Genomic DNA, 21,973 nt, shown 5'->3' with positions numbered 1-21,973 from the left:
AGAGAACGCCAGTTACTGTAGGCCATTCTTCCCTGCCACCTCTACAGCCACTGGGGGGGGGGGGGACTTTCAACACACGATCATTTGTTGCCACCGAACGCGGCCGTGGACAGAGACGGTCACACGCCAGGACTACGTCCCTCTGGGTGAGGGGCTGGTGCTTGTGATTAGACCACATGCACACGCAGCTTAACGTCTCGAAAATGCACGAAAATCTTGCTGCTTCCCATCTACTTATCGTTTCAGAGAGAAGACTTAAGATGCCTGCTCTAAAAGGTGAGATTAGTGTACAAAACACTCCGTTCTAAGCGCCGTACAGAGATCTCATAAAATCCTCATCATCGGCTGTTCTCTCCCATTTCCCATCTATGGAAACTGAGGCACGAGACGTGAAGCAACCCTCCCAAAGAGCTTTCGTTGCTGGTTTCACTGTACTGAGTGGTGAAACCCGCTTCTGAGCATCGCGCGCTTTGCTTTCCAGGAGAGAAAACAGTTTAGGGGCTACAGTAAAACAAAGCAATCGGAACACAGCTCTGGAAAGCAAGGGCAGGGACAAGGTGGAGGCGGTGTTCTCAGGCTACGGGGCAATAAACCAGGAAGATGAAGATTCCTAGTAAAAAGGAGGGGTTCTGTAGACTTCGCACACTCCACATGAACGATATGGTGACACGCCTCAGCCCTTAACTTCCGTCTTCACGGGCCATCCTCACTCGAGCACATCATACAAATGCCCTGTCCTGTCCCGCTCTGGTCGCAGCGGGAATACAGCCATCGGTTGTGGACCATTCGCCACAAATTCTCATCTATACTGGCGGTCCCTTCACAAAGCCCTTTCGGATCTCCTCAGCCCGATTCGGCCCTCCGCCCCCTCGTATTTGCTTTCCCTTCGCCACTCGGCCTGTCCTCCTTGGAGCTCAGCCAGCAGATTGGCTACGGACACGCCGAGATGAAATGAAACACTTCGGAAGCGGTGTGACCGCATGACTAGGTGTAATTGTAAAGTTGGTGACGTTTGGGGATCCCACCTCTCCTTTATTTTCTTCCTCCCTTCTAGTACATTCCATCACGTTGGGTCTTAAATGGTGATCTTCTCGGGCAGACTGTTACTACTTTAACATATAAGTGCACTGTGCCATTTCTGACTTTTATGGGCAACACTGGGAGTTATCAACTTTGGGACAAGGCAGGCTGCTGGTCAGTCCCGAAATACCTTCACCATGGAGAAAAGCGGACTTCAATTAACTTCTGGCTTCTCTGTAATTTTATACGCCAGGCTAGCATCACGAAGTGGCAAACACGTTCAGGAACCCCATCAAAACGCAGCACTTTGCAATGAGGACACAAACTATAACAGAAAGAAGTAGCACGATTTTATTGAAATGTGTTAGTACAGTGTTCGACAACCTCAAAATCCTATATCCTAAACCCATGTAAGCACTGCATCCGAACAGAGGCACGTTCTAACAGGAGCATCTGCACGCGGAGTCACACACTTTCGGCCGGAGCACGAGCAGCTCTGGGGCATGCGTATTTCTGCGGCTCCCCTGCTCGGCCCCACACACGTGAGTCGGACCCAACCGAGAGATGTGGTGGTTTCGCTTAAGGTCCGCACACCAGCAGCAAAGGCTAGAGTTTGGGGATGGGGCTGCTCCCGAGGGCTCCTTCGTCATCCTTCTTGAACGGAAACCATCACAGAGTCGAGGGGGGTCTACGTTGCTGCTGTGTGTGGCCAAGTCTAGTCGAATTAGTTAATGTATCAGAACTACTTGAAAAACAACAAAGTGAGACTAGAAGAGAGAGGCAGTTGTTAATTCAATCATGATCATGCAAATTTTTATCTGAAGATTATTCTGAAACAAGCTCTTAGACTTGAGAGAAAAGGATCACATTTAAATCAACTTTTTTCAGTCATGTTAATGTGTCTACACTTGTATGCCAAGGCTGTCTACGTGTGCGTGTCTGTAACTACATTTTCACTGGTCTAGGCATAGAAATTCCAAGAAATAGATATTCCTCATTTATCAAAACTAAAAATTACATACATCTAAGGAGGCTCTTTACATTATCAAGTTAACTCTACCTAGACAGAGTCAATCCACATTGCACAGCCAACTCTACCGGGCTAGAATACTACTTTCCTCAAAAGTCCATTTTAAGGAACAGCAAGACGTTCATCTCCGCAATGACCCAGACGATATTTTTTGACCTCGACCTCTGCTGTGGTGAAGTTTGAAACCTTAAGGACTGCTGTTCAAGTCCGTTACTGACTTCTGGATTTGGTTTTGCCACCTGCAAAATTTAGATCAATTTCCTCTCTTCGAGTTTTAAGATTCAGCAGAAGAGAGGGACTGCTATTATTCTCAGGCTCTGTCTCTGCAGGCAAATCTCTCTTCTGCCACACGTGGGGAGGAACCTCACCGAGGAGGATGCTGTCAAGGGCCACGTGTGAGTAAAGCAAGCTTTGCCTCCACCATCGGTCTTGGGTCACCACTGGAACGCTACCGTCACAAAACAATGAATGCTTCCTTATCTCTACTTTCTCTGTAGGGCTTGCTTACCCACGTTCTTCATGGAATGGTTTTAGTTAAAATCATCAGTAGTCTAGCAGACTTACTACTTCTGATTACAAAAGGCAAAAGAATATTAAAACAAAGGAGGTCATGTTTAAATATGCATTTGGTGGTACTCAACAGAAATTCACCTTTTTATTATGTCAAAAACAATGAACAGACCAGTAAATCTGAGGAGACTTAGGGGAGTCTTTGTTTTAGCGGCAACCCACAAAGTGAAATTATTGGAAAAAGACAAAATATAAGCCGGAACTAACCAAAGGCCATAAAACAAGACGGCGGGACAGAAGAGCACAGCGTGAGTGGCCCCAGTGAGCCGGAAGGGTGTATCTTGACACTTCCTCAATCAGATTTACCGCTGCACATAATTCTGGAATTTTAGAACATGACATTGCAGGTAAGTGATGGTTATCATGTGTTTTTCAGAAGGGGCAATAAAAAAAAAATGCAGATTGACTCTGCTGTCTCATGTTTATCAGAAAGTAAATGTGTCAGTGGCCATCTTGGGCTGCTTAAATTCTGGTCAAATTAAGAATAACCACAATGGTTTATTTGAATCATGGTTACTAAGAAGAAAAAAATAAAGTAAAACCAAACTCAGGGTATCATCAATTTTCTAAGGTTCCCTCGGAAGTAAAAGGCTAAACTCTGTATACAGGGTTTCACCCCGATGTCCATAGGCTTTATCCTTATTTACACAGAAGGCTTTAATCTGAAGTCGCCTTGGGCAACCTCGAAATACATAAACTATGAACTTTGGCAGTAGAATTCCATACTTGAAAGTTGTGGCCTCAAAGTACTGGCAAAGCAAAGAAGAGGGTCACCTGTCGGGACAAGTCGGGATGACGAAATGTATCTCATTAACAACAGCTCACTCACGAGGATCAAACAGCCACCACCCTCCCCCGCCAACCTGGAAAGAAATGGTCTTGAGCTTGAGAAGGGGGAAACAATGCGTCTTGGAGGGTACAAGATGGGATGCTTTTGCATTATATCCTAGAATTGCTGAGTCCTAAAACTAAGAAGTCAGGTGAGCACGCACAAGTGGGCCGGCCCCGCGCTCCCCGTCGGGGGTCTAGAGTGGCACGTGGCTGAACAGGTAGGACACGGATTCACCGTTGTGTGTTCTCCGGATTGCCTCCGCCAAGATCATGGAGATATCAATAACCTGCAGGCCAACAGAAAAGGGGAGAGCACAGGGGGACACCTCAGTCGTAGTTAGCGAAAACCACAGAAGCCAGAGCCCAGAAAGGATTTCTCCAGCACACAGAGATGCGCGAGCACCAACCGCCCCCGCCGGCCGCCCCCACTTCGATCTTCAAGTTACCAACATGCGTGGGACTGGGGAAGCGAGAGTTCCAGTGCGAACACTCAAAGGCTTTTCTCGGGGTCCGTTAGCCAGAGACGTCCTTTTCTTGGGGTGTCTCTGGTTTAATTTTACGCAATCATGACATGGAAGGCTTTCCTCTCTCTCGGTTTCCAAAAATGCAGTGACTGCGTCACTTAAGATCACCTCACTCGGGTTAGCGCACTAGGTTTTCAGGGAAGGCCCAGGGGTAGTATTTTCAGCTTGCGGGCCAGGCTCAACTCAGCCACTGCAGTGTGAGAAGAGCCACGGACAATACATCGACAAATGAGTGCGGCTATGTTCCAATAAAACTTTATTTACAAAACCAGGTGGTGGGCCAAACCAGGCCCAGGGGCTGTATGTAGTCTGCAGACTCGCAACTACCGTCAGTCAGGGAGGAAGATGAAAGACAAAGCTACTCTGACCATTTTCCAATGCTGCGCCCCCGCCCTGTGCCAAATGAACCTCGCTGCCACTGGACGGGTCAGAAATCACGAAGCGGGTCACCCGGCTCCACCTTCTAGCTCTGCTGGTGACAATGGAGGCTTTTAGTGATGAAATGACTCGCCAAGGTTCCCCGCAGCCTAGAGCCAAAACCGGGGCTCAAATACCTTCGGCACAGTTCCAGGCCATCAGTACAATCTGATCACCACCAACTCTCCGGCAGCCTCCCAAGTCAGGAAGGGCAGGAAGGGGCAAAGCTCTAAAAATCCTTAGCACGGCCCGTTTTCTCGCCTCCATTTTTAAAAAATTGTGGGAACATACCCATAATGTGAGAACTGCCGCTCGCCCCGCCATTAACCGCATTCTCAGTGCTGTGCAGCCAGTTGCTGGCGCCCATTTCCAAAATGTTTCCAGCATCCCAGCAGCACCCCTGTCCGCGTCATGCACCAGCTTCCCCTCCTCACCCCCCAGCCCCTGGCGACCACCACTCTTGTTTCCATCTCTCGACTGGACTGCTCTGGGCCCCTCAGAGAAGGGGGATCGTACGCCACCTGTCCTTCTGTGGCCTGCCGCTTGCGCTGAACACCATGTTTTCAAGTTCACATGTTTTCACCTATGCCAGACTATCCTTCCTCTTTAAGGCTGATGCTGGACCCCACCTTGGCGGTCTACTCCTCTGTGGTAGGACTCCTGGCCGCTTCCACCTTCTGGCTACTGCGAAGAGCACTGCTATGGACAGACATGCGCAAGCTTTCATCCGCACACCCGTTTTCAAGTCTGGGGGTACAGAGCCAGAGGTGGACTCCTGGGGCATATGGTCATGCTGTTCAGCTTTAGCCTGGCCTGTTTTCAACTGCTTTCCTGGTGTGGTTTGATCGGCTGACTGTTTCTAACTTGGACTTCCGCTGGTCCCAGCCTCGCTCGGACCCAGCGGGGATCGCGCCCTTGGTTAGGAGAGGCCACAGGCCCCCATGGAAGACTCGGGGCTGTTTTCAGGATTGGACGGATGTTCCGCGCTGCTTGGTTCTGCCTGCCATATAGGAGTTACCTGAATCTTGGGACAGTGTCTCATTTTGTCCTCTTGTGGAATGGTGTTTGTGACGACAACAGCTTCAAAGGCGGCATTATTTATTCGGGAAATAGCTGGTCCCGAGAAGATCCCGTGTGTCAGGATAGCATAAACTTTGGTGGCTCCAGCCGAGAGCAGCCTGTAAAACAGAAGAAGGGGAAAGAAAAAAAAAAAAAAAAGAACAAATACCCTTGAAACATTCTCCCCTTAGTGTGATTTAAAAAAGCAAAAAGTGTGTTCCACAGAGAAAATGAGAAAACCAATTTCTCTTGCATTTATTAACCTAAAAAGAATCTTTTGAGGTATGCAGTGGCAAAACTCTTTCTGTCAACCTCGGCCTCGGGCCCCCGTAATTCTTTCCTGAGCAGCATCCCTGGCCTCTCCCTCCCACTCCCCCTCACTGGGGACAACCAAAACACGTTTCCAGGTGCTGTCAAATGTCTCTAGGGGACCAAAACGGCCCGTGGGTGAGAAGCACAGGGTTAAACTAAGAAAGCCAGACTATCATCATTTTGAGCTACAGTCAGTACAGAACAACTAGTGACACAGCTTGCATGGTTTTTGTTTCATACTATGTTGGAAACCCAGTGGGCACAATCTGCCCCCCGCACGTCTCAAGTCAGGCCGGCCCCTTGGCAGGTGCTCCGCGGCCGCGCCCGGCGGGGTGCGGCTCCCACTCCCCACAGCCCCGCTCTCAATCCTTCAATCCTCCTGGAGCCAGGGGCTAAGGAGGCTCGAGGGGAGGCCAAACGGAAGGAAGAAGAGGCCAGAAGGAGCCCGCAAGATGGCCTCTCTCCTTCTGTGCTGTTTTAGGGGAAGCACCTTCTCTGACCCTTAATATTTAAATACACAGAAAGCTCGTCCTTGAAAATGGAAACCAGGTCTGTGGGATTTTTTCCTCCTGAGAAAAAAGAAATGGGCCTAGACGGTCCTTTGGTCTGAAACACCTTCTGCAAGCAGCCAGTGATAATTTGGGAACACCGGCCCGATTTTTAAAAGCTGCCATTTCTCCTTTCCTAATGAGATGCCCTCACGCTTGCCCACAGCATCCCTCATACTTGTCCGCGGCGTGACAGATGGTGCCACATGTGTCAGCCATGTCGTCCACGAGGATGGCCACGCGGTCCTTCACGTCGCCCACCAGAACCATCCGGTCCACTTCGTTCGCTTTCTTCCTCTCTTTGTGGATCAAGGCAAACTCCACATTCAGCCTGTCTGCGATTGAGGTGACCCTGTTTGAAGACACGGAGAGACGTGTCAAATCTTGTCCTTATGAAGAAAAGCGCTTGTCGTTCAGTGCTGTGTTCCGGGAAGGCAGTTAACCGACCACACTCAAGACAGCGAGGTCTTTGGGCCTCACTTGGAAAGCCAGGCCTGGCCTGGGATGCGCAGTAAGCAAGCCACGGGGAGAGGCATGTATTGACGTGGCCTTGCGTTCGTGGCAGCCGGTGACGACTGCCGGGCGCCTGGCTAAAACTGGCTAAAACCGCAGACTGAGAAATCCATACGCCACCTGTTAGTGTTCGTGCGACTCTTTAAAAAAAATCAGGGACACGTGCTGAATCACCATACTATCCATCCGAAACTAATGTGACCCCGCATGTCAGCCAGCTGAAATTTAAATAAAAATGTAAAAAAGAAGCATAAGGAAACAGCTGTATGTTTAACAGCATGAAAAGACAGTGTATATGAAAAACCAGTAAGGAAAAAAGATCACTAAGAGACAATTTAAATCAAGTTATTTAGAAACTGCAACTCGCTCAGTTTGTGGCGTAGCCAGTGGGGACAAAAGTCCCGGCTCACAAATCCACATAACACGACAGCGAAGGAGAACAGGCTTCCCTGCACCAGAGGCCTTGGGACTAGTAAACCGTGAGTTTCTCTGCTCATCTGCGGCAAACGCTCCAAAGTTGCCCACTCAGGAAGGGCTGGGCTGGCAACAGAGGGAGAAGGAGGCAGGCCAGACGTCTCCATGCGCCCGTGGCGTGTGGCCACAAGCTCTTCTCCTCTACCTGCGTGAGACTCAATATATGTTCTTACCAAATGATGCTGACCCAGGGTATCACTCTGGATCTTACCCAGAAAAACCTAGAACAAAATATACAGTTTCCTTGCCATTTCTTCCCAACATGTGTTTCCACTGTTTTCAGAAGAAAACAACAGAAGTTCAATCTGAATCCGTTTCACCAAGTTCCCAGCCTGGTTCCGTGTTTACACCAAGGGTGAGCTCCCTTCTAAGGGTTTACTTGCCCTTCAGCAGTCAGCCCCACTGAGCTTCGGAGACTACCCAAGAGTGCCCTCTTGTGGCAATCCTTTTACCTGCAGCGAGTCAAGCTTCAAAGCATTTAACTAAGGCAGCGGGTTCCAATGGGTCTGATACCCATCTGCTTTGGTGAGATGACTTCCATTGCATGGAGCAAAGATACCACTGACCACGTCCACTGTATGTATCACGGGGCATCTGTGCAGCGGTTCTGTCGGTTGGGGACCAGCTTACCCCAGAGGAGGAAGAAGCTAATGACATGTAGCAGAAACTTTGTGGAAAATGAAAGAAGGTGGGAGTAAAATCCACAAGAGCCGCTCCTAAAACGCTTGGCTTTGCTGGCAGAGGGAGCGGGGTGGCTGAGTGGGACAGCCTTGAAGGGGATCTGCAGAAAAACAGCATCTCAGCGCTGGCCACTAACTCTGGTTAGTTGATTCTGCACTTTTATTTTTTTTAAATTATTTTTTAAAGATTTTATTTATTTATTTGACAGAGAGATCACACGTAGGTAGAACAACAGGCAGAGAGAAAGGGGGAAGCAGGCCCCCCGCTGAGCAGAGAGCCCGATGCGGGGCTCGATCCCAGGACCCTGAGATCATGACCTGAGCCGAAGGCAGAGGCTTAACCCACTGAGCCACGCAGGCGCCCCTGATTCTGCACTTTTAAAATCAAGGCTTGGGGTGCCTGGGTGGCTCAGTTGGTTAAAGCATCTGACTCGGGGTTTTGGCTCAGGTCACCATCTCAGGGTCCTGCTCGTGGGGAGTCAGCTTAGGATTCTCTTTTTTCCATCTTCCTCTGTCCCTCCCCTCCCCCACCCCTGCCAAATAAATCAATCTTAAAAAAAAAAAAAAAACCCCACACGCCAGGGTTGGCAAGTAGATGGGGGAATTTGGTATATAAGATGGTGTTTCAAATCAAAAGGGAAAAGATAGATTATTTAATAAATAGCTTTGGAACAACTAGATGGCTAGGGGTAGAAAAGGCTGGATTCTTCTTCACTCTTTAATCCAAAACAACTATCAGATGGAAGAAAAATTGGAACATTAAAGAGGAAAAAGGCAATTTGTCTTGAAATAGATGAAATCATGGAAGAAAAATTGAGAGACAGGTGAATCTTTCCTAAACCCAGAAGCCAGAACACGAAGAAATAAATGACAACAGAAGAAATGTTCCAAAAGTCCTGTAGAACATAAAAATACACAAAGAAACAAAGAACTTGGGGAAGTATCCGCACTATACCCGCACGGAACAAAGGCACAGCCTCCTGTCTTCCAAGAACTTCTAACGATCCACAGCACCTGGGTGGCTCAGTCGGTTAAGCATCTGCCTTTGGGTCAGGTCATGATCTCAGGGTTCTGGGATTGAGCCCCATGTCGGGCTCTCTGCTCAGCGGGGAGTCTGCTTCTCCCTCTCCCTACTGCTCCCCCTGCTTGTGCTGTCGAATAAATAGAATCACTAAAAAAAAAAAAAAAAAAAGCGCAAATAAACCCCTAATGATCCAAAGGAAAAGGCCTCTAGCCAACATGACAAATGATCCTCATGGAAAAGACATGCCAGACCTTGTCCGTAGCAACCAGAATGAGCAGGAAAAGAAACCACATGCCATCTCTATCTGGTTCATAAAGTAGAAAAGGTCCGCCCAACTGCTATGGCAGCAGGCCTGGGGAGAAAGTCACAGGCATTCGTGCTTGGGAAGGTCAACGTGTCTACCTTTTCCAAAAGACCCAATTTTGTTCCTGTTCATGCAAACCAAAATGGCTCTTGCCCTAGGACTGGGCAACTGCCCTTCTAGAACTAGCTCATGTGTGCAAACGTCCTCCAGACACAGTCAGGCCAGTGGGGCAGGACCGTGCTTAGGAGTACACACCACGGGACCTCCGGGCGAGGAACGAGGGGACTCGGTCAAGGGGTCCGGATGTATGCGCACCGTGGAATTATCGCTCAGCCGTAAAGAGCAAGGAAGTGGATTTACTGCATTAGCTGTGGAATCACGGCCAAGACAGAACAAGGATGGTTCTTAAAAAGCACAGGGAAGAGGTGTGTGCGGCAGATTACCACTTGTGTCAACTGAAAAGGGGGATGTGTCTGAACAACAGAATTCTGACGCTGGGAAGAACGGAGGTGTCTAAAGAGGGAGATGGGGAACATGACCCAATTTGAAGTTCCGTGAACAGGACGCGTAGGCTGAGACTATATAATAAAAAACAGGGTCGGGATAGAAAAAGAAAAGGCAACAAGAGTCTGTGGCATCTATTATTCTTTTGGCTTATTAGCTTCCGGAATAGTTTTTCCTGGTTAAAAACGAGGGACCGGGACGCCTGGGTGGCTCAGTTGGTTGAGCAACGGCCTTCGGCTCGGGTCCTGATCCTGGAGTGTCAGGATCGAGTCCCACATCGGGCTCCCTGCTCGGCGGGGTGTCGGCTTCTCCTGCTGACCTCTCTCCTTCATGCTCTGTCTCTCTCAAATAAATAAATAAACTATTTTTAAAAAAATTAAAAAAAATAAAATAAAACGAGGGACCGTGTATTGCACGAGCCGTGCACACGCGATGTCTGCAGAGGCGGAAGGAGGCAGCGGCGGCCGGGGGATGGGGGAGCGCCTGGCTAGCGGGCACGGGTCTGCTCTGCGGTGCGGACAACGTCCGCGAACTGGGGAGGGCGGCGGCAGGCACAGCTCCGGGACGGCGCCGACCTCCGCGGAGCTGCAGAACAGCAGGGGCGGATGCGAATCGTGTCTCACGAGCACCGCCACTAACAACAAGCTCCGTCTCGGGCTCACCTACCTCTGACCTGCTCGTCCGCCTCCGGCCTCCGATCGGGCCACTGCAGTCACCGTGTCCAAATGTAGAGTCCACCGCGTGACTTACTAAAGTGTCCAAGTAAAGGGCAAGCATTTCCAACAGACGGACAGACAGATGACACTCTGCACACTTTGACCTGGAGGTCCCGGGTGAGGGTTTTGCCGCTGCCCGGCTTGGGTCTTCGCCTCCCAACTTTGTGCTACTGCCTTTGATGCAGTTGTGTCTCCTTCCTGGCAACAGCCACTTCCTGCCGCTGTCCAGGGGGGCCGGGCCCCACCTCTTCATCCCCAGCAAGCCCTCCAGAGGGCCGCTTAGTGCTCAGCTCTCGTGGGGGCTCTTCTAAGAATCAGGACCTCCGCTTCCCTGCGTGGGCTCAGTGACGGCTTTCTGGGCTACTCCTGAGCTTTTAAGTTCGATTCTAAGCCCCTCAGCCAGGCTACAGGCAGACAGGGGAGCCAAAAAGGCAGCTGCATTTTAAAGACATCCTGAAGCCCGACGGTCACTGGATACTCTCACGGCCCATTTATCAGCTTCTCTGCGTCTGTGCTCGACTGACAGCCAGAGGTCTCTTGTCCCTCTCCCTTCCTGACGGAGACCCCTACACCTGGGCACTAAAGCGCCATGCCACCCAGTCTTCCTTTCCCAGATGGTCGCTGCCCAGGTCTACAAGATCACGCAGAGTCCGCACGCGTCCGGCCCGTATGGAAGCCACCTTCTACCGTCCTTGTCCTGCATTCTGAACTCTCGGCACTGACCGCTCCTTCACTCCCCAAGTCCGCGAAGCCCGCTAGATTGGCAGCTCGGCATGGCTTCCTGGTGCTAGTCCGGGTGTCCGCAGTCTGATGCTTCTGGTACCATGTCAGTTTCTGTCCAAGTCAGTCATCTGAGAGTCGGTGACTGTTCTAGAGACCTCTATGTGGGCGGTTAACACCAAAACGTCGGCCTCTTCCTGAATCTCATACCTGACCCAGGCCTCGGAAGAAGCAGGGTTTTCAGCTCTTCTTTATTTCTTGGCTCTGGATCTTAATCCCCCCTTTTCTTGTGCTCTACGGACACAGGTTTGTTTTTGAAAGCTCCGTTCTATTTTGGCTTTCCCTGTCAAGGGTTTGTAGTAGGAAGGACTGGCTTAGTGTGTTGCGTTGTTAATGAAAAGCCTTCTTTTCCAGTTAGGCTCATTGCTCTTATCATCAGAAAAAAATGAACTTAAAGTAACACCTTGAGTAAAACACGTCCACTGAAAACAAACACGTGCTTGTGTTTCTTGCACGAACGATGACATGCTAACCTCGAGAGCCGCTCTCTACTCTGCAGGGGAGGCTGCAGTCCCCGTCCTCGTCATTTACACTATAGAGCGTTAAGTAATTTAAAACATGCTGCTTTAGTTAACGCATTAAAAAAAAATAGAACAAAAAGAAAAACCACTGTGCATTTGGGCTACCTTTTGGCTCCCCCGGCGTCAGGTGAAACGATGATACAGTTCCTCCACTCGGCGATGTTCTCCCGAATCCACTGCAGGACCGCGGGCTCCGCGTACAAATTATCCACCGGGATGTCAAAGAATCCCTAAGGGGAGAAGTCAGGGTCACACTGCAGAGTTTTTTGGGTTTTTGTTTTTGTTTTTGTTTTTGTTTTTACAAGATACCCTCTTTCATTATGTAAAATTCGAATTTTCTATTCAAAAGAAGCCTTTTCAACAGACTCCCTTTTCTGAATTTTAATAGAATTAAAGCGAAAGACAGGTTATGTTCCGGGCGCCTAGGTCAGTCCAATCCGTTATCTTTGCAGACATGTTCTAGTCTCTTAGGGTTACCTATATTCTAAGCACTAGGAGAATGGCTCTGCAGGGGAATGGGGGAAAGGGGTCTGCTGTGTCTTAAGCACCTTATTGAAAGCCAAATGCTTCTCCGCATTGTATCACCGAGTAGGTGTAGTATAACGGGGCCTGTTTTATACATGAAGGAACCAAGCTGGGAAGGAGGTCAAAAACGCATACCTGGCAACCCTGCCATGCTAAGTACCTTCGAGAAATGGAGATGGGAATGATAAAGTTTACTACCAAGAAGCCATTCCCCCTCCTCCACAACTATTCGGACGCACTGGTGGCAGACAGCGGAAACAACTGTTAAACTCTGTTTCCAAGCCCAGGAAAGATGAAAATCCAAGACAGCAACCACATACAAACTCAAACACGAGTCGTGTCACCCACTTCAAAAACAATTTAAGTTAACGCAGTTAGGATTTAACCACTCCCATTAAGCCCCTGGTCACAAGGGCAAGAAAGAAAATGCTGGAACCTGGATCTGAGAGGCATGCAGGTCCATGGTGATGATGTGATCGGCCCCGGCGACCGAGAGCATGTTGGCCACTAGTTTCGCCGAAATTGGAGCACGACTCTAAAAAATAAAGACACGGATTTTATAACAGGAAAAGAGAAGGGAAGAGATAACATTAATAAAATTAACCTAAGTCATTTAAAGCTTTAATACTTCAAATTATTATTAATAACAAGAAAATTACATTATTAACCAAAGATAGTCGTTCCATTTTACTCGCCCAACATTTACTATTTCCATATATTGTTGCAAGACAATGTGCTTGACGCTGGGTAGAAAGAACAAATATCCAAGAAGCAAACCAAAAACACACACGTAGCATCACCATCTGTGTTACGCAGAGTGATGAGGGTGAGGAACAAGAGGTCCCAGAGGAGGAGAGCATGGAGGGCACGGAGCGTAGAGAGACGGGTCAGGGCACGGAGTGTAGAGACGGGTCAGCAGAGGCCCCTTCAAAAACTGCTTTTAAGGTGTGGTCAGCAGAGGGGAGACCAGTGTTCCAGAAAGAGCAGCACGTGTGACTTCACTGAGGCCAAGAGGTCACATCCGGGGACTGAAAGAAGCCCAGTGTGGCCACTGAAAGAAGCCCAGTGTGGCATTGGTCTGAGACTGGGGGTGGGGGGGAACGCTGGGAAGCGACGCAGAGGCCAGCCCCTCCTCAGGAAGAGCCCATGTGCCACAGCTAGAAGCGTGTGCCGTCACGGATTAAACAAAAACCAGACTGAAGAAAGAACACTGTACCAGGAATAAGAATTTGGTGTTTCAAGAAGGGATACGAGGTGATTTATTGACGCTGTCTCCTCTTTAACATTAACGTAACTTCTCTGCAGCTTTAGCTTCTACATCATAAACCCTGGACAATAATGGTCTAACTCAAAAAAAAAAAAAAAATTCAGAGACTACACAGACATAGATGAAACCTGGGAAAAGAGGTCAGCATTTTACTGTAAACAGTAATATTCTTATACACCAACCCCAAAATATATACATATAAGCTGAAAAGATTTCATTCAGACTCAGAATGTCATCAATTGCATCTCAAAAGTGAAACAAAAGACATTTCATTCACAGTAGTAAGAAATAACATGATCCCTATTAAATACACGCGTATATTCATGTAAAAACGTACACAGGAAGGAATTACACCATAATGTTAACGGATCATTTGTATCTTCTCTTAACACACCATACTTTATTTAAAAACAAACAAACGGACAGAAACCTACTGCTTTATAATCTACTGGGAACATTAGCAATGGGAACCCTCACTAGTGGGAGTCCGGGGGTTTCGGGAGGGGGAGTTTTCATGCCCTCCCAACTCCTCATCCACTGCACACCCAAGACGAAGAGACATCCCTGACCTTGCCCAGGGATACTACTCTGCCTTTCCAGCAGGAGGAACAAGTGCTTTTGTGGGCCCCAGGGAACAGCTCAGCCAATGAGAGGCCGTCACACTTTGAACTCCCAGGTTCCTCCAAGAGACTTTTAGTTCCTAAGCGCCCTTCCAACCTCCCCCTTCTCTCCTTCAAAAGCCTGCCTCTCTCTCCCCGCTGCCCTCCACCTTGCCTACAGTCTTGCCACACCTTGTGTGTTTGCAATTCTTCCATTCCCAATCACTGTCGGTTGCTGGGAAAGTAAGTGGCAGAGTCTATTTCAAGATCTGCATGACTTGGTGATCAGCCGCGATCCGGAGAGGCCCCGGGGCTGGTGAGCTAACAGGGGTGGTCCCCCTGAGCTGCTGGGGCTCACTGCCTCATCTACGACCCCGGGGTTTTCAGGGGAAGCTTTCTCCTAGGATTTTGAGCTTCACGCCTTGTGTCTAAGCTCTCCGGGCTTTACTTGGGATCTGTGTAAGCCCTGGGTTTTGGGGTTTTCTGTTTTTGTCTGTACCTCTGACCGCACCTTTGACCTTCAGGACAATTCAGACTGTTCCTGATGGAACTGTGCAAGCTTCCGGTTTGCTTCCTGTCAGGAACGGGACTGTTCCTAATGAAACCGTAGCTGGGGTCCCAGGGGTCCCACATAAACCAGCTTTGGCTACCGGCTGCTGACAAGATCTGAAGGCGGAGAAAGGAGCAGTGGTGGAACAGGACAGAACTCATTTCCACCCGGAAGACAGCGGGACCCGTGTCTCCAAGATGGTCTCCAAAGTGCCAGATAAAGGTCTGGGTGTATATAAGGAAAATGTGGGAAAAGGCAGGTGGGCGGCGAGAGTCAGATCGATCCATCATTTGCCTTGGGGTCACCTGTGGGGGGACTCGCCTGCCAGGAACAGCCCACTCCTCCAGGGGGTAATTTCGGTTCCTCTCAGGGGCTGCCGAGCCCTCAGGGTCTTTGGCCTGCGGGAAGAGATAAGCTGGCAAGGGAAACTTAATTAGAAAGTACAGACTCACGCCAGAATGGAGGCAGCGCCAGAATGGAGGCAGCGAAAGTCCTCCCGCAGAACCAGGCTGTTCCAGAAAAACCTCTAAGAAACAGGACCCAGTCATCAAAATGCTCTGAGGGCATGCCGCCGCCCCCCCCCCCCCACCCCTCCACTGGGACTCCAGCCAGTTTTATGTTTAAAAACTATGGTCCCTCCAAACGCACATTTATAAATAAATGGACTGGCTTAACCAGAAGTCATTTAGAACTTCAATGGCCATTATGGGGAACTGTCAATCTTTCCGAACTTAATTTTCTCCAAGTTAAACTGGACAACAACCACGGTTCTCAAACTGAATGGGATTTCTTCTATTTTAATTGGTATTTTGAAGCTTCGAAACACTGTCAGGAATCTGAAATTGCCTCTTTCCGAGATACACTTTATACACTAAATGAGGCAAATGATTAAAAAGAAAAACCGGCTTCTGAGGCCTCTTCACCCGGCCCCCGGGTCCAAGGCAGCCACCTTGTGTTCAGGCCCCACCCCCTGGGCGCCATCTTCTTCCGGTGTCTCTGTTCCCTCTGGTCTCCTGTCCTTTCCTTCCAGTCCTTTTGCCAAACCTTCCCTTCCTCAGAAGCTCCTCCACTCTCTCCTCTCCTGAACCAGTTAAAAAGTGCCCCTTTAATGTTCAGTCTTCCGAGGATCTAAACAGACCCTTAAGTTTCTTACGTTATCTGAACTAAGGCTGAACTTCCAGCCATGGTTAAAGAGTTTCCTGAAATGGCTGGGACCCCAGAGGTTTGCTGAGGAATTTAACATAGTTATTCCAACTTACCACCCTGGTTTCTCAGATTTTTATCAACTAGTGCACATGCTTGTTGGTGAGGGCCAGGCCAAACACCGGACGAAACTAGCCCAATGGGAAAATCCTGAGCAGGATTTAGAAACAGACCCCTACCTTTTGGCAAGATGCAAGAAAACTCACTGGAAATCTCCACTGAACAATTATAATGGCTTTTCGTAAGCCTGTTGATGGAACAAAATTCAGGCTTACACACAAAAATTTGATAAAATCTGTTTATGATTATTATAATCACCTCCCAACTGTCTTTAAAGAAAATTCTGGTCTTCGTTTGGATGATGAATCCGTCGAGGTAACATTTAACTCTATGCTTATTAATGACTACGCCAACTTCCCTTTTAGTGAAAAGGACCAGGATGGGATGAGAAACTACATCCACTTCAGCTATGAGTAACCTGGGAAACCAGCTTGCTCGCACCCTAGATAACGCAACTAAGGGAAAAATGGCTAAAATGTTTGATGTTTAGCTCCAGCAAATGAAGTCCCCTAAACAAAACCGGAAGAGTAGTTTCTGCTATTATTTCAAAGAACCAGGACACTGGGAAAAGACTGTTACAAATATAAGAGCTTCAGGAGTCTTACAACGTCCTAATTCCCAAGGACAGGGGTAGAGAGCAAGATGGAGTCACTCATGTCAAGCATTGACGCAAGCAGTTCAGGGCACTGCAACCACAAGATATCACCAAGCCCAGCATCAGCTGAAACCCCAGAAATCGTAACACGCAGAAGCAGAGGAGGTCTGCTAGTCACACCCCCTAGGAGTTATCAGAGTCTCCAGGGTCCTCAAGACGGGTGTCCTGGGCCCCTGCTTGACCTGAGTGACTCCATCTTGCTCTCTACAACGGGGCTACAGGAAACTACAGGGGCTTTTCCCAATCCTCCCTCTAAGCAGCCTGCAGAAATTACTATTCACGTTGGGCTAAGTCTGTGTCTGCTCTTACTGACACCGCGGCTATACAGCAGGCCCCGCCTCGGAGTACTAAGATGGCTCATAGAGTGGGTGGCTTCTGATCGATCTTGACAGGCTCCTCTCTCTGAACCTGCTCCCATCTGTCCAGGCCCTTTAAGAGATGCACCTGCTTTCTTCCCTGGCTCCTCTGCGCCTATTCATCGACTGGGCCCAGATTTCTTAGAAAAATATGCTGGAAGCTGCTTTCTCGCAAAAGAGGAAAATAATTCTAGAATTTGACAGTAGTAACCAAGATAGCCAACTGGGGGAAATATATGACCCGTCGGCATCTTTTTTATGCGGTCTCTGATGGCACTTTGACTGACACCCCTTCCTGCCAAAAGCAAATGCTTCACTGTGACTGACCTATGTGGTGCATTTCATAGCACCCCGGTTGATAAGGACAACCAGTATTTTTACCCCTCAGAAAGAAAGGCAATGCACCTGGCTGGTGATGCCCCAGGGCTACATAGAGCCCTTCCTAACTTTTCCCAAACCTTAAAAGCGGATTGGGAGGATCCAGAGTTTTCGGCAGGTTCTACTTTGTCACGATACGCAGTCTGCTTCTGTCCCCCTTCTCAAGCCTCTTCACAGAAGACAGCACCCATCTGCTAAAACTTTTGGCCTTTAAAGGGACATCAAAGTCTCCAAAGAAAAACTGTCCTTTGTCCAAACTCCCGTTTGGTATTTAAGGTCTGTGATCTCAGAACACAGACCAGAATTGGATCTGGGCAGACTCCGAGGGAACCTCAATGTCCCAGAACCTAGAACCAAGAGGCTTTCTCGAACTGGCTGGCTCTTGTGGAAACTAGGATTCCAAACCTCTCTCTCCCCGCCCAGCCTCTATGCCCTTTGCTCAAACCTGACAAACCCAGCCCTATTTATTGGGAAACAGGGGCATGACACAGGCTTTGGGGCTTGAAAGCAAAGCCTAACAAAAGCCCCTGCCCCCAGACTTCCTAATTACCAACCTGCCTTTTTCCTCTTCTCATACAAGAGCTTCGGGAATGCCCCCGAGCGCCCACCCACAAACATCAGGCCAGAGGGTGACCCCGCCAGCAACCAGTGGCTCCGCAGGCATCCGCCCTTCGCCTCAGAGCCACTTCTGCCACTGCCGCAGATGTAAGTCACATGGGTCCCACGAACCGTCCCCCTGCTCCACGCCACCAGGCACTTCACCCCAGGGACACCCTCCTAGTCCCTGTTCTTCCCAGAGTCACACTTTCTCACGGCGAGGGCCCTAACTCTGCCAGCCTCCCCCCTTGCGCTGACGAACCCGTCACACTGCCTCACGCTGGAGGCCGCCTTCCGACTGCCCACGACAATTCCCAGCAGACTCCTGTGACCCACGCAGACTTTCCACGGTTTACTGACGTTCTTACAGGACCAAACCGGCAACCAGCACGCTGGGCGTGCCCTGCCCACTCCCTCTAAAGTCACTGGGTCTTGTTCCCCTTTACCTTTAGCTACTTTTGCTACAACAAGGCTGGGTTATCCACTCTTACTCAAGCTTCTATTTTCGCCAAAGGCAAAACCACATACACCTACGGGGACAGTCCGTGTGCCTCTGGGGCAGCTCAAGACTCTGGAATGTTAAGGCAGCAACCGGGTCTCCATACTTGTAATGGGGATAAGATTAAAAACGGCTCCCGTGTCCGAATTTACTGGGTGCCGTGCTTTTGCCGGCAGCTCTGGCTCTGATAGTTCCCACATTCCAGACTCAAGGACATCGCCTTGCTGATACTTCCACCAAAAAAATGATCCTCTCAAGGAGAATGACAGCCAGAGCCCTAGTGTGTTCCAAAGGCAGGATGTTCTTTCAAAGAACAAATTAGAAAAATTGACCAGAGGTGCGCAACAATTAGCCCCAGAAAAAATACTGGAAATCTAGTAACTGTTGCTTTGATGAAGAAAGCGAGCTCGGGTTTAGACCAAATAACCATCCGGTCCTAACAGAAATTCCACTATTTGCACTACTTCCAGCTGTCCACGCATTAAACCATGGGTCTACTGACAGAATGAGAGCATTCATGAACCAATACTGACGGGAAATTTTACAAAGGTTGAGAAAACGTCTACTTTGCCTGCTCCACTTGTCCAAAATACAATCCTGGGAAACCTCTCCACACCATATCTTAATCCGCCTGGCAAATTAAATTGCCCAACGGACCACTGGAGGTTTGGCAACTAGATTTCATGGATACAAGCATGTTTTCATCATGGTTTGTCACTTTTCTCACCGGACTGAAGCTTCCCCTGTAAATACGCCAGTGCCTCTTCTGTGGCTAAAATTCCAGCAGAAAAAATGATTTCCTTCCCGGGGAACCTTTCTTGAACTACACAGTGACTGGGGTCCCCGCTTTACTGGTCAGGTGCTTCTCCAAGTCTAGGCACTGTGGCTAGCTTCACATAAATGTTTTCCACATCGTCCTTAATCCTCAGGGCTGTTCGAATGCACTAAGGACACCGTTAAGACTTAAGTGGCAAAATGTGTACAGTCCAAATGCCTGGGCCAAAGGCATGGCCACGAGTCCTTCTAGATCGCAGACCTTCCTGCTTTTGGAACTCATGCACTCTCGCGCTTGGAGATAATCCCAGGACGACTGTGCATTTGGCCCTGCCTCTTAGGACCCACACCTGATGCAAAGAAAGCTCTTCAATATCATAAAGGTGTAGTTGCTTCTGTTAAAAAAAAAAAAAATCACCATTCTCTGTAGAGCCAAGTCTTCACTGTGTACTCCCAGCAGACAAGCAATCTTACATCATCACCCTTCACAACCTGGAGAATTTGTCTCTCAGAAAGGACACCTGCAAAAAGATCTTTCAGCCTCGCCGGAAAGGCCCCAATTGGGAATGGCTCACCGATCTGTGTCGCCCAACTCAAGAACAGATTCCTGGATCCACATGGTCCCTCTAAACCAAACACCACCTCCTGACCGGACCTGCTCACCCTCAGAGGATGTGAGAGTCAAGATCCCCGGGACTGAAACTCAGAACACCTGGAGAGACCGCTTTCCCCAGCTCTCCGGACCTGGCCTGTAGACCTTCTATCTCTTTGATGGCAAGAAAACACCCTTGATCTGCATTGCCCAATCTCTTGCCGAAAGGGGGAAACCTTTTCAATCAGTAACAGCCTCATTAGGACCCTGTGAGCGTTTCTGAAGGGCGACAAGGTTCTGAATTCACAAGTCTTTCTTTTATCTCAACTAGGAATGGGCCCTGGATTCTTATCCAAATTCATAGTTTCTGAATTGGCAACTCTACAGACTATTAGTGGTAACAAACATGTTTCTAAATAGCACTTTTGAGATAACGCTGTTTTAAAATGTGCTTGCCGAAAGGGTCTGCTTTAACTATTGCTTCACGTTTCTCCGTGTACCGTGGCTTCCCAGATGCACTCGGTTACTCCGTGCACTGCGCTCTCGAGCTAGTTTGCGATTTTATCTCCCAGCCATTTCAGGAGGCAAACGTGACTCCGGTGACCTTCAGAGGGAGAAACTTTTCTTCCCTAAATCCAAGTAAGAACCAATAAATATTTTCAGACGTAGGGTTCTGGTTGAGAGCTAACATACGGTTGGTTCTGTCCTGTTGGTTTGGACTGGCAACAGCTCCGCTGATGGAAAGCCACTATAATAGCTTCCAACTCCCACTTTCTTCCAATGGTCTTTCAGTTCCTAACCGCCCTCCCAACTTCCCCCTTTGCTCCTCTCCTTCGTCCTTCAGACCTGCCGATGCTTTTTTTAAATTCTCAAATAAGCCTACCTTTTGCTAGTAAAATAACTGGCAGTTCTACTTTTCAGGTTAGTAACACATATGTAACACACACACACACATACACACACACACACACACACACACATTTTTTCCAACCCACAAGGAATGAGAAGAAACACCCCTAAATATTAACGGTACCTGTTTCCAGAAAGTGAAATTGTGGGAAAATATTCTTTTTTTTTTTTTTTTTTTTTACATTTTTCAACTGACCACAAACTAAAATTCATGTTTTTATCGTTTAACTCCCTGTTCTGTTCCACACTGCCTTTAGGATAAAAAAGACCCCGACTTTGGGACATCTGGGTGGCTTAGTCAGTGAAACATCTGCCTTTGGCTCAGGTCATGATCCAGGAGTCCTGGGATGGAGCCCCACACTGGGCTCCCTGCTCAGCGGGGAGCCTGCTTCTCCCTCTACCCTTCACTCCACTTGTGCTCTCTCTCAAATAAATAACTAAATCTTAAAAAAAAAAAAAAAAGAACACCCCAACCAGCCTGGCTCCAAGGGTCTTCCCTGCCGTCTGCACTGGGCCCGCTCTCTCCCTCTTCCAGAGAACAATTCAAGCCTTGCCATCTACACCCACATGTCGGTCTCGCTCCCATGCCTCTGCTGGGCCACACTGCATTTGACCCTCCCCATCTGGTTCAAATCTCCAAACGTTGTGACACTCTTGAGAACTCCCGAGAGAAATGGTCTGTCCGTTCTAAAGAGATGCTGCATAGGCTGATCACTTGGCCACTATGGCTGAGGACCGCCTCAGGCCATCTGCTGAAAGACCGACATTAGAAGACCTGAAGTGGGGGCGCCTGGGTGGCTCAGTGGTTTGGGCCTCTGCCTTCGGCTCGGGTCGTGATCCCAGGGTCCTGGGATCGGGCCCCGCATCGGGCTCTCTGCTCTGCGGGGAGCCTGCTTCCTCCTCTCTCTCTGCTTGCCTCTCTGCCTACTTGTGATCTCTGTCAGATAAAAAAAAAAAAAAAAAAAAAAAGAAGACCTGAAGTGTACGGACGTCATAGTTCACAACTGGACCAGGTATCTCTCAAGGGCAAACGACTGGTTCAGAAGATTTTCACATCCTCTGGAGCACATGGCTCGGGACCCTACACATCACAGCTCTTCAGTAAATACTCAACAACAGATTCTCAATCCCATCGCATTTTCAAGGCTTAGTGATTTGCCTCGGTGACTGCGAGAATTATTC

At 48.9% G+C, this 21,973-nt stretch overlaps 1 protein-coding gene across 1 annotated transcript in view; it reads right to left on the bottom strand.

The window, feature by feature from the left end:
• Nucleotides 1–1,348: 1,348 nt before the first annotated feature.
• Nucleotides 1,349–21,973, bottom strand: part of PRPS2 (phosphoribosyl pyrophosphate synthetase 2) — a 34,530-nt gene continuing 13,905 nt past the window's right edge. Inside the window, exons 3-7 of the mRNA XM_059157309.1 lie at nt 12,789–12,887; nt 11,933–12,057; nt 6,490–6,663; nt 5,411–5,570; nt 1,349–3,738 (exon numbers count right to left, since the gene is read on the bottom strand). Of these exons, the coding sequence (XP_059013292.1) occupies nt 3,646–3,738; nt 5,411–5,570; nt 6,490–6,663; nt 11,933–12,057; nt 12,789–12,887 (651 nt within the window). The 3' untranslated portion in view covers nt 1,349–3,645. The remainder of the gene's footprint in view (nt 3,739–5,410; nt 5,571–6,489; nt 6,664–11,932; nt 12,058–12,788; nt 12,888–21,973) is intronic.

This window comes from Mustela lutreola, chromosome X (genome assembly GCF_030435805.1).
Source record: "Mustela lutreola isolate mMusLut2 chromosome X, mMusLut2.pri, whole genome shotgun sequence".
NCBI lineage: Eukaryota > Metazoa > Chordata > Mammalia > Carnivora > Mustelidae > Mustela > Mustela lutreola.
The sequence above is the reverse complement of the archived record's forward strand: the minus strand, read 5'-3'. Positions and strand labels throughout refer to the sequence as shown.